At 45.3% G+C, this 12,836-nt stretch overlaps 1 protein-coding gene across 1 annotated transcript in view; it reads left to right on the top strand.

Moving 5' to 3' along the window:
* Window positions 1-12,836, top strand: part of LOC124145313 (dynein heavy chain domain-containing protein 1-like) — a 225,660-nt gene that overhangs the window by 133,721 nt on the left and 79,103 nt on the right. Inside the window, exons 88-95 of the mRNA XM_048386779.1 lie at window positions 120-221; window positions 1,119-1,217; window positions 1,586-1,751; window positions 4,451-4,665; window positions 9,081-9,261; window positions 9,813-9,937; window positions 10,881-11,171; window positions 12,243-12,418. Coding sequence (XP_048242736.1) covers window positions 120-221; window positions 1,119-1,217; window positions 1,586-1,751; window positions 4,451-4,665; window positions 9,081-9,261; window positions 9,813-9,937; window positions 10,881-11,171; window positions 12,243-12,418 — 1,355 coding nt within the window. The remainder of the gene's footprint in view (window positions 1-119; window positions 222-1,118; window positions 1,218-1,585; window positions 1,752-4,450; window positions 4,666-9,080; window positions 9,262-9,812; window positions 9,938-10,880; window positions 11,172-12,242; window positions 12,419-12,836) is intronic.

Below are 12,836 nucleotides of genomic sequence, written 5' to 3'. Positions count from 1 at the left end.
TTTATTTTTCTGTAAAATGTTGTGATTTTCTTTTGCATTTTGCTCTCTTAATTCCCCAAGTTTTGACATCCGTGGTCTCAGTATTGGTGATAGACATACTTTATGACTGACTATTTCAGAGTTGGGTAGACTGCAATGTCTTGGAATCTCTGCATCACCCATTCCACGGCCTGTGTCACTCCCTCCTAGACAACCCCAGCCAGTGGGAGGAGTATTTCACTGTAAGTACACAGCTGAGTGACCGGCATGAAGTTCACTGAGAATATTTCTGACATTAACTGATGCTTGACATAGATGTAACAATAAATGGGATCCCATGGCTACAATCGATGCTGATGTAGTGTCTTCCTAAACTAGGCCCCTTCTGTCTGCTTGAGGACTTTGTGCACTTTAGAGTTTCCTTGTGTAAAACACATCACTGTATGTACCACTGCTTCTGTTGTTGGGGAGTGCCATTTCAGCAAAACCCCATAGAGATGTACATTATGTAGACTTTAAGAAACTGAGTTCCAGAAATCACTGCAGTTTTTGTATTTGCTAACCCTAACATCTTCATCTTCAATCCCCAAAAGATATGTCTGGCTCAAGATAAGCCTTTATAATATTAACATTGAACAGTATGGTGTTGATTTGTTTATTTTGTGTAATTACTTTTGAATAAAAGAGTTGAAGTTAAGTGCTATATCTAACTGTTGCTCTTAATTGACTTACACATGTATGTTCAACCTTCCCTAGTCAATCTCACAGTCCCTCAACCATAGTACTTTTCCTTTGGCCCAGCCCTTCCTGTTTATACAAAAGCCCTGAATGAAGTAAGTCTATATCTGAATCTCACATTTCACTGGTATGAGGCTCCTTTTTAATTTAAATGGTGTTATTTGTTACTATCCAAGTTGTATATTTTCATGCTTATATATTTATTGACTAAGCATTAGTGTTAATCTTCCCCTCCAGTTATAGATCCCCAGACCAGCATGGGGATTGTATGGTTACAATGTGGGACTGGTACATTGTGTGTCCTCATACTGCTATGTACCTTATTGAGGCACAATAGAAACAGACCTCTGTAGCTGGAACATTGCAGTCTGAAGCATACAACCACATTCTGTGATTTGCAGCTGCCGATCTCCCTGGTGAACCCTGTGCCGGGCCGCACACTACAGGAGCTCTCCCTCTTCCAGAAGTGTCTGCTGTGGAAGTTCTGTTGTCCCCACAGGGTTAGATTGTTCACCGCTCACTCTTGTATTTTCAGAGTAGTATGTTAGTCAAGTGGATGAAGCATTTACTCATCACACCAAAGACCAGGTTTAATTCCCCACATGGGTTCATTCTTGAACAAACACTGGCATAAAATTTCAATCCTTCTCACATTTGTTGTGAAATATGTCAATATATAATAATCTACTTAAAGAGTAATTTTAACATCGAGAATGTTTATTTTATTTCTGAAAATATTCTTTATCCATGCTTTGACTGCAGAAAGGAAGAACATTTTGTTGTGCCTTACATGTAACAGTTTGTGATGTTCCAAGCTTTGGATTGTATTTTCTGCCTGATGGACAAGCTGTATGTTGTTCCCTCCCAGATAGCAGAGCTGTCGCGAGCTGTTGTTACGTACGAGCTGGGCAGCGTGGTGGGGTCTGCTGACCACTACAACATCCGCGATGTGTACAACCTCACCAATCAGTTCACCCCCACTGTCTTCCTCCTGCCAACAACACCCAAGATCCCCGAGTGGGAGGGCACAGGAGGTGAGTACAAGCTTCATCAGTGATGGGGATTGTACATGCTCACTGATACCTGCTTCTGCTTTGGCAGGAGGGGTCATTGTCTGCACACAGACATGTACCCCAGTACACAGACATGTACCCCAGTACACAGACATGTACCCCAGTACACAGACATGTACCCTAGTACACAGACATGTACCCCAGTAAACAGACATGTACCCCAGTACACAGTTATGTACCCCAGTACACAGACATGTACCCCAGCACACAGACATGTACCCCAGTACACAGTAATGTACCCCAGTACACAGACATGTACCCCAGTACACTGTAATGTACCCTAGTACACAGACATGTACCCTAGTACACAGACATGTACCCTAGTACACAGACATGTACCCCAGTACACAGTAATGTACCCAAGTACACAGTAATGTACCCCCAGTACGCAGACATGTACCCTAGTACACAGACATGTACCCTAGTACACAGACATGTACCCCAGTACACAGTAATGTACCCCAGTACACAGACATGTACCCTAGTACACAGACATGTACCCCAGTACACAGTAATGTACCCCAGTGCACAGACATGCACCCCATTACACAGACATGTTCCCCAGTACCCGGTAATGTACCCCAGTACGCAGACATGTACCCTAGTACACAGACATGTACCCCAGCACACAGACATGTACCCTAGTACACAGTAATGTACCTTAGTACACAGTAATGTACCCCAGTACACTGTAATATACCCTAGTACACAGACATGTACCCTAGTACACAGACATGTACCCTAGTACACAGACATGTACCCCAGTACACAGTAATGTACCCAAGTACACAGTAATGTACCCCCAGTACGCAGACATGTACCCTAGTACACAGACATGTACCCTAGTACACAGACATGTACCCCAGTACACAGTAATGTACCCCAGTACACAGACATGTACCCTAGTACACAGACATGTACCCCAGTACACAGTTATGTACCCCAGTACACAGACATGTACCCCAGTACACAGACATGTACCCCAGTACACAGACATGTAACCAAGTACACAGTAATGTACCCCAGTACACAGACATGTACCCCATTACACAGACATGTACCCCAGTACCCAGTAATGTACCCTAGTACCCAGTAATGTACCCCAGTACACAGTAATGTACCCCAGTACACAGTAATGTACCCTAGTACACAGACATGTACCCCAGTACACAGTATTGTACCCCAGTACACAGTAATGTGCCCCAGTACACAGACATGTACCCCAGTACACAGACATGTACCCCAGTACACAGTAATGTACCCCAGTACACAGTAATGTACCCCAGTACACAGACATGTACCCCATTACACAGACATGTACCCCAGTACCCAGTAATGTACCCTAGTACACAGACATGTACCCCAGTACACAGTAATGTACCCCAGTACACAGTAATGTACCCCAGTGCACAGACATGCACCCCATTACACAGACATGTTCCCCAGTACCCGGTAATGTACCCCAGTACGCAGACATGTACCCTAGTACACAGACATGTACCCTAGTACACAGACATGTACCCCAGTACACAGTAATGTACCCCAGTACGTAGACATGTACCCCAGTACACAGTAATGTACCCCAGTACACAGACATGTACCCCAGTACACAGACATGTACCCCAGTACACAGACATGTACCCCAGCACACAGACATGTACCCTAGTACACAGTAATGTACCTTAGTACACAGTAATGTACCCCAGTACACTGTAATGTACCCTTGTACACAGACATGTACCCTAGTACACAGTAATGTACCCCAGTACACAGACATGTACCCCAGTACACAGACATGTACCCTAGTACACAGTAATGTACCCTAGTACACAGTAATGTACCCCAGTACACTGTTATGTACCCTAGTACACAGACATGTACCCCAGTACACAGTAATGTACCCCAGTACACAGACATGTACCCTAGTACACAGTAATGTACCCCAGTACACAGACATGTACCCCAGTACACAGTAATGTACCCCAGTACACAGTAATGTACCCTAGTACACAGTAATGTACCCCAGTACACAGACATGTACCCTAGTACACAGTAATGTACCCCAGTACACTGTAATGTACCCTAGTACACAGTAATGTACCCCAGTACACAGACATGTACCCTAGTACACAGTAATGTACCCCAGTACACTGTAATGTACCCTAGTACACAGTAATGTACCCCAGTACACAGTAATGTACCCTAGCCAAAAACAGAGAATACCGGTAGTACCCAGTACCCTAGATGGTGGACGAGTCCAGTTCATGTTGTAGTTCCAGTTCGCCTGATTACCAGTGCAATGTTGTGCATGGCAGAACCTGGAGTACTGTACGTACGTCACAGTGTATGCTTGTTGTTTATATAGCACTCTTGAATGCATCTCATACAGCAGTATGACACTTCTCATCCAGAACCTGAAGTAAATCTTCCATGTTCAGAGTCAGGGGACTGCAATGTAGAATGAACTCATCCCAGGGTAGTACTGTTTTGTATTCTGTTTTTGGCTAGGATGCCAACAATGGCCTCTTCAACCATGCTTTGATGCAACTTCTGTATAAGTCTTAACATCAGCCCTGTTTAACAGAATAGGAGAACACAGTTCTTCATTATATTATATTATATTACAAACCTTTACTCTCTGCCTGTTCCATGCTACACAGGTTACCCGTACGTCAGCCCAGCTCATGAAGTCAAGCGTCTGGCACGGGAGGTGGGGATGGATGGCAAGCTGAGGGTGATGAACTTCGGGGTGGAGTCCCAGATAACAGAGGTGAAGCATGCCATTGAAGACTGCCTCCAATCCGGGTACTGGCTGCTGCTGCAGAACTACCACCTGGCTGGTGACCCTGACTCACACTTCTTCTCTCTCCTCAAGGTACGATTGTTAGGCATTCAAGTGAAGAAAATTTCCTCAGTACCCCATGCTTGTCTCCCCATAGTGACTTTGGGCCTAGTATCCATGCTTGTCTTCCCATACTAACTTCTGGGCCTAGTATCCATGCTTGTCTTCCCATAGTGACTTCTGGGCCTAGTATCCATGCTAGTCTCCTCGTAGTAACTTCTGGGCCTAGTACCCATGCTTGTCTTCTCATAGTAACTTCTGGGCCTAGTATCCATGCTTGTCTTCCCATAGTGACTTCTGGGTCTAGTATCCATGCTTGTCTCCTCGTAGTAACTTCTGGGCCTAGTACCCATGCTTGTCTCCCCATAGTGACTTCTGGGCCTAGTATCCATGCTTGTCTTCCCATAGTGACTTCTGGGCCTAGTATCCATGCTTGTCTTCCCATAGTGACTTCTGGGCCTAGTATTCATGCTTGTCTCCCCATAGTGACTTCTGGGCCTAGTATCCATGCTTGTCTCCAAATAGTGACTTCTGGGCCTAGTATCCATGCTTGTCTCCCCATAGTGTCTTAGGGCCTTGTATCCATGCTTGTCTCCCCATAGTGACTTCTGGGCCTAGTATCCATGCTTGTCTCCCCATTGTGACTTCTGGGCCTAGTATCCATGCTTGTCTCCCCATAGTGACTTCTGGGCCTAATATCCATGCTAGTCTCTTCGTAGTAACTTCTGGGCCTAGTACCCATGCTTGTCTCCCCATAGTGACTTCTGGGCCTTGTATCCATGCTTGTCTTCCCATAGTGACTTCTGGGCCTAGTATTCATGCTTGTCTCCCCATAGTGACTTCTGGGCCTAGTATCCATGCTTGTCTTCCCATAGTGACTTCTGGGCCTAGTATTCATGCTTGTCTCCCCATAGTGACTTCTGGGCCTAGTATCCATGCTTGTCTCCCAATAGTGACTTCTGGGCCTAGTATCCATGCTTGTCTCCCCATAGTGACTTAGGGCCTCGTATCCATGCTTGTCTCCCCATAGTGACTTCTGGGCCTAGTATCCATGCTTGTCTCCCCATAGTGACTTCTGGGCCTAGTATCCATGCTTGTCTCCCCATAGTGACTTCTGGGCCTAGTATCCATGCTTGTCTCCTCGTAGTAACTTCTGGGCCTAGTACCCATGCTTGTCTTCCCATAGTAACTTCTGGGCCTAGTATCCATGCTTGTCTTCCCATAGTGACTTCTGGGCCTAGTATCCATGCTAGTCTCCTCGTAGTAACTTCTGGGCCTAGTACCCATGCTTGTCTCCCCATAGTGACTTCTGGGCCTAGTATCCATGCTTGTCTTCCCATAGTGACTTCTGGGCTTAGTATCCATGCTTGTCTTCCCATAGTGACTTTGGGCCTAGTATCCATGCTTGTCTTCCCATAGTGACTTCTGGGCCTAGTATCCATGCTTGTCTCCCCATAGTGACTTTGGGCCTTGTACCCATGCTTGTCTCCCCATAGTGACTTCTGGGCCTAGTATCCATGCTTGTCTTCCCATAGTGACTTCTGGGCCTAGTATTCATGCTTGTCTCCCCATAGTGACTTCTGGGCCTAGTATCCATGCTTGTCTCCCAATAGTGACTTCTGGGCCTAGTATCCATGCTTGTCTCCCCATAGTGACTTCTGGGCCTAGTATCCATGCTTGTCTCCCCATAGTGACTTCTGGGCCTTGTATCCATGCCAGTCTCCTCGTAGTAACTTCTGGGCCTAGTACCCATGCTTGTCTTCCCATAGTGACGTCTGGGCCTAGTATCCATGCCTGTCTCCTCATAGTAACTTCTGGGCCTAGTACCCATGCTTGTCTCCCCATAGTGACTTCTGGGCCTAGTATCCATGCTTGTCTCCCCATAGTGACTTCTGGGCCTAGTATCCATGCTTGTCTTCCCATAGTGACTTCTGGGCCTAGTATCCATGCTTGTCTCCCCATAGTGACTTCTGGGCCTAGTATCCATGCTTGTCTCCCAATAGTGACTTCTGGGCCTAGTATCCATGCTTGTCTCCCCAAAGTGACTTCTGGGCCTAGTATCCATGCTTGTCTCCCCATAGTGACTTAGGGCCTCATATCCATGCTTGTCTCCCCATAGTGACTTCTGGGCCTAGTATCCATGCTTGTCTCCCCATAGTGACTTCTGGGCCTAGTATCCATGCTTGTCTCCCCATAGTAACTTCTGGGCCTTGTATCCATGCTTGTCTCCCCATAGTAACTTCTGGGCCTAGTATCCATGCTTATCTCCCCATAGTAAGTTCTGGGCCTAGTATCCATGCTTGTCTCCTCATAGTAACTTCTGGGCCTAGTATCCATGCTTGTCTCCCGAAAGTGCCTTACGGCTTAGTATCCATGCTTGTCTCCCCATAGTAATTTCTGGGCCTAGTATCCATGCTTGTCTCCCCATAGTGACTTCTGGGGACGAGTATCCATGCTTGTCTCCCCATAGTGACTTCTGGGCCTAGTATCCATGCTTGTCTCCCCATAGTAACTTCTGGGCCTAGTATCCATGCTTGTCTCCCCATAGTAACTTCTGGGCCTAGTATCCATGCTTGTCTCCCCATAGTAACTTCTGGGCCTAGTATCCATGCTTGTCTCCCCATAGTGACTTCTGGGCCTAGTATCCATGCTTGTCTCCCCATAGTAACTTGTGGGCCTAGTATCCATGCTTGTCTCCCCATAGTAACTTCTGGGCCTAGTATCCATGCTTGTCTCCCCATAGTAACTTCTGGGCCTAGTATCCATGCTTGTCTTCCCATAGTGACTTGGGCTTAGTATCCATGCTTGTCTCCCCATAGTAACTTCTAGGCCTAGTATCCATGCTTGTCTCCCCATAGTGACTTCTGGGGACGAGTATCCATGCTTGTCTCCCCATAGTGACTTCTGGGCCTAGTATCCATGCTTGTCTCCTCATAGTAACTTCTGGGCCTAGTATCCATGCTTGTCTCCCGATAGTGACTTTGGGCTTAGTATCCATGCTTGTCTCCCCATAGTAACTTCTGGGCCTAGTATCCATGCTTGTCTTCCCATAGTGACTTGGGCTTAGTATCCATGCTTGTCTCCCCGTAGTGACTTCTGGGCCTAGTATCTATGCTTGTCTCCCGATAGTGACTTTGGGCCTAGTATCCATGCTTGTCTCATCATAGTAACTTCTGGGCCTAGTATCCATGCTTGTCTCCCCATAGTAACTTCTGGGCCTAGTATCCATGCTTGTCTCCCCATAGTAACTTCTGGGCCTAGTATCCATGCTTGTCTCCCCATAGTAACTTCTGGGCCTAGTATCCATGCTTGTCTCCCCATAGTGACTTCTGGGCCTAGTATCCATGCTTGTCTCCCCATAGTAACTTGTGGGCCTAGTATCCATGCTTGTCTCCCCATAGTGACTTCTGGGCCTAGTATCCATGCTTGTCTCCCCATAGTAACTTCTGGGCTCGAGTATCCATGCTTGTCTTCCCATAGTGACTTCTGGGCCTAGTATCCATGCTTGTCTCCCCATAGTAACTTCTGGGCCTAGTATCCATGCTTGTCTCCCCATTGTAACTTCTGGGCACGAGTATCCATGCTTGTCTTCCCATAGTGACTTCTGGGCCTAGTATCCATGCTTGTCTCCCCATAGTAACTTCTGGGCTTAGTATCCATGCTTGTCTCCCCATAGTGACTTCTGGGCCTAGTATCCATGCTTGTCTCCCCATTGTGACTTCTGGGCCTAGTATCCATGCTTGTCTCCCCATAGTGACTTCTGGGCCTAGTATCCATGCTTGTCTCCCCATTGTGACTTCTGGGCCTAGTATCCATGCTTGTCTCCCCATAGTAACTTCTGGGCCTAGTATCCATGCTTGTCTCCCCATAGTGACTTTGGGCTTAGTATCCATGCTTGTCTCCCCATAGTAACTTCTGGGCCTAGTATCCATGCTTGTCTCCCCATAGTGACTTCTGGGCCTAGTATCCATGCTTGTCTCCCCATTGTGACTTCTGGGCCTAGTATCCATGCTTGTCTCCCCATAGTGACTTCTGGGCCTAGTATCCATGCTTGTCTCCCCATTGTGACTTCTGGGCCTAGTATCCATGCTTGTCTCCCCATAGTAACTTCTGGGCCTAGTATCCATGCTTGTCTCCCCATAGTGACTTTGGGCTTAGTATCCATGCTTGTCTCCCCATAGTAACTTCTGGGCCTAGTATCCATGCTTGTCTCCCCATAGTGACTTCTGGGCCCTTATACGCCATGTTTTCCATATGAGCTGTCTACAATGAGCATTGTGTGGTTGGCTGGTCCAGTTTCTCTCATGTATGGTTACTGTGCTGCAGCTCTAATAGTGCCGGCTGTGGAATGAAACACTCCCTCCAAAGTTCATTTAGGCAGCTACTTTAAGCAAATATTTGTTGACATGTTGAGTATGATGGAAATGGAGGCAATTGTTTTCACACAGGACATCATCTACAGTAAGTGGATTGCCGAGGACAGACAGCGGGAGAACACAGACATCAGTGATGAAGGTCGCAGTCTGATAGCAAGATCAAGGCCATCCACTCAGATACATGACCAGAAAATACACCCGCAATTCCGCTTATGGATCACAACTCTGGCAGACGGCCCACGTGTCATACCTGGTAATACTATGCTTGCAAGCTTCCTTTATTCTGGTAGTTCAGATGGGAATATAACTTCTACTGATGTCAGGAAAGAACTGTGCAGAAAAATGTCCACGTGACTTAAACTGCCTCCATGGTGTTGTGGATAGAGCATCTGCCTGGAACGTGGAATGTGGGTGGATTGGCCTCATCACAAGTTGGTACCTGTTGTTAGACTGCCTGGTGTGCAGCATAAGGGGATACAACAAGGACTGGCCAGTTTGTATAATGTGTCTGAGTGGGTGGGGTATCTTTGTAAATGTTACCAAGAATCAGTATGGGCTAGTAAACTTGGATGTTGTAGTATGTCCACAAATGTGTGTGTGTGTGTGTGTGTCTGTGTGTGTGTCTGTGTGTGTGTGTCTCTGTGTGTGTCTGTGTGTGTGTGTCTCTGTGTGTGTGCCTGTGTCTGTGTGTGTGTGTGTGTGTCTGTGTCTGTGTCTGTGTCTGTCTATCCTTCTGTCTGTTTCCTGTAGTCTGTCCATGCTTGTCGTGGCTAATCACTGGCTGACTGTCTGCTTGTGTTGCAGGGGTTCTGATCCAGCATGGGTTGAGGGTGACGTGTGAGGCCAAGGCCAATTTCCGCAGTTGTCTCCAGAAGTCATACAGATCTGTTGCCTTCCTTCTGAAGCACTGGCACCGAGCTGAGGACGATGTGAGTATAAACTGACACCAACACAGCAGAGATGTGGAGTAACACTGCATCTTGTATTGACTTGTTGCTATATGGTAAAGGAAATAACTTGTGGCTCACCCTAACATATACTGTAAATCTTGTAATTAACGCAAGCGTGAATGAAATGTCTTTGCTCGCATTAATTAACTTCGCATTTATGTCTCCAAATGACTATCAACAATAAGATGGCCTCACTGCACACGTTGGATAGCGGAAATACCAACTTGAACATAAACACAAACAAGGTTTATTGAGCAGCAGTTGTAATAAGTATATACCAATGTCATTCAAAGAATAGGGATTACACAATGGGCACCCAGTGAGTTATCACTGCTGGCGTCAAGAGTTCTACCCACTCGTGTCAAGCTTGTTGACACCTTCGCATACCAATCAGTAAACTGTTGTTGGTTCAATTATTTTATTGCCTTTGAACATCCTTAATGCCAGTCAACAGAAGGAACATATGAACCGTGTGTTGTTTGGGGGAATACACTGTTTATTATTTTTACGGAAGTGCTTTATTCAGTGCTAATAAGCGGCACTATATGCTCTTTGATTGGATTAAAGTAAGGATATGTATCATACACTGGGGATGTGGTGGGGTGGGGGGAGTCGCATTGATGTTGAGTCGCTTTTGGGGTAGGGGTCAACAGTCACATTAATTTGGAGATGCATTAATTTCCAGATTTACAGTAATTTACCGCTATGACCTTGAGGATCTTAAAGGGGGCAAGACTTTGATTTAGAGGTACATATTTCGGAATTGGACCTGGTTTCCTACCTAAGGTAAAATCTTGTATTACCTCTGCCAGCCATGTCCCCAACATCTATAGTTCCAACGGGGATGCTGCTACCATATAACCCAACATTCACACTCTTGTACTAAATGAACACATGACTGAATACATAGTTCTGTTTTCAGGCTGAAGAGAAGTTTGGACGGACAATGCCGCTTGCCCTTATGCACTCGTTGTTGTTACAACACAGTTACTATGGCAACCATGCATTTGTCAACCATCACAGTTGGAACCTTATGGACCTAGCCATGGCGGTGGACATCTTCAAGAGGCTGGTTCATCGCACCAGCAGCTCCGCCCATGCCAAGGATCTGATTGGTCGAGTGTATTCCGATCACTGTACCGATATGTGTGATTCCCAACTTGTACAAGAGCTGGTCTCTTGTCTTGCCAAATATGCCAGTGATGGGAAGCGGGTGAGGAGTCATTATATTATTATTAATAATAACATCTATATATCTGGATATTTGAACAATAGAATGTTCGATCACAAAGTGATATATTGATGCTCAATTCAATGTGATGTTTTCGAAAGCCTATCAGGTCCATCTTCAGCAGTAGGCCAAAAAGTACTCTTTAAAACCACAAAGAAACCAAGAGGAATTTTGAAATATGCACTTTTATATATTCACAGTATGATAATTACATTTTAATTGTGTTCAATGAAATTCCTGCATTCTGATTAGCTGAATTGGTCACGTGTTATTGCATTCATTTCCCAATGAATGTAATATATTAAGCCACGCCCACTGAAGCAGACTTTTATTACTCTAGAATGTCAGGCAATCCCAATATTACAGTCAAGGGAATTCCCATTCTGCTCACAAGTATTGTCATGCACAGGACATTTAGCAAAACTCATGCATATTCATTGTCTAAACTACCCTTTGAAACAAAAGTTTATGTCTTTGGGTTTCATTTCTAACCAACATTTTTCCAACTGTGTCTTCGCGTTCTCAGTGAACTAATGTTTGAATCTGGCAGTATCTGACCATGTTGTTTGAAACAGCCAACTTCTCCCAGACATATTTGTTCTGGTTTGTTACAGTCTGACTGTTGCAGTCAGACTCGCCTCTTGCCTTGATTGACAGGTCCTATGAAATTTGTTTTGATCCTACTCTCCGTTGATTGGCTACTGACTTTGTGGGCATGTCAAGTTATGTGCATAAATTAAACAATCACCTGATTCATGTCGCACCACAGTACTTTTTCCTACACAAAGAGTGTTTATCAATCTCGTCATTTTTGTCTACTTTGAAATATACAACTTTTTGGTTAAACGTTTGTAGATTGCACATGTTTTCATTGTCAAATTTAATCAATAGGATTGAGTGTGGATTCATACAGTTTGCACATCGGTTTTTCGGTTCATACCTCAATGAACCAAAAAAAATCCAAAGTCAATCCTTACATGAATAAGAACATGAGAAGTGATTTGGGTGATATATGTATGCCAATGTTTGCCCATGTTGTCCTGTTGTGTGTAGGCAGAGAAGGAGACAGCCAATGGGAAGGGCGTTGTGTCACTGCTACACAAGCTCCTGGCCAGTAGAGATGACCCACCCAGTCTCAAGAAGGCTCTGGATGCCATCGAGGACCACTCAGCCCGGACATTCAGTCTCAGTCACGCAGCAGAGCAGCATCTCCTCGCTGGCAAGAGCAGGTGGGGGCTGCAACACTTCACATGATAACAACAACAACAACAGCAACAACAACAGCAACAACAACAGACACAATAATAATTCATTTTTAACATGGTAATCTCCATGCACTATGATGTGCTCAGAGCTCACACTGGAAGGTTTCTGGAGATATGCTTGGTGGAAGAAAGACATCTTGATAAGTACTTTGAACAAAGCATAGACAGGACAAGTTAGGAGTTCAAATGGTAACTTTTTCCATGCAACTGCTGCTGCAAATGACAGGGATTTTCCTTTGTAGCGTTTATCATAGCCACAAGTGTCAGGAGTTATTGTGACTGACGGGCAATATGATGTGTGCTTATATATCATGCAAATGGGATATATTCAGAACAAATGTGATTTTTGTGAATTGGGGATATTTAATTGCACAATCTTTAC

The sequence above is a fragment of the Haliotis rufescens genome, unplaced genomic scaffold (assembly GCF_023055435.1).
Source record: "Haliotis rufescens isolate VD_foot unplaced genomic scaffold, xgHalRufe1.0.p SCAF_10, whole genome shotgun sequence".
Taxonomy (NCBI): Eukaryota; Metazoa; Mollusca; class Gastropoda; order Lepetellida; family Haliotidae; genus Haliotis; species Haliotis rufescens.
Note: the sequence above shows the minus strand (reverse complement) of the source record. Positions and strands in the feature narration are given on the sequence as shown.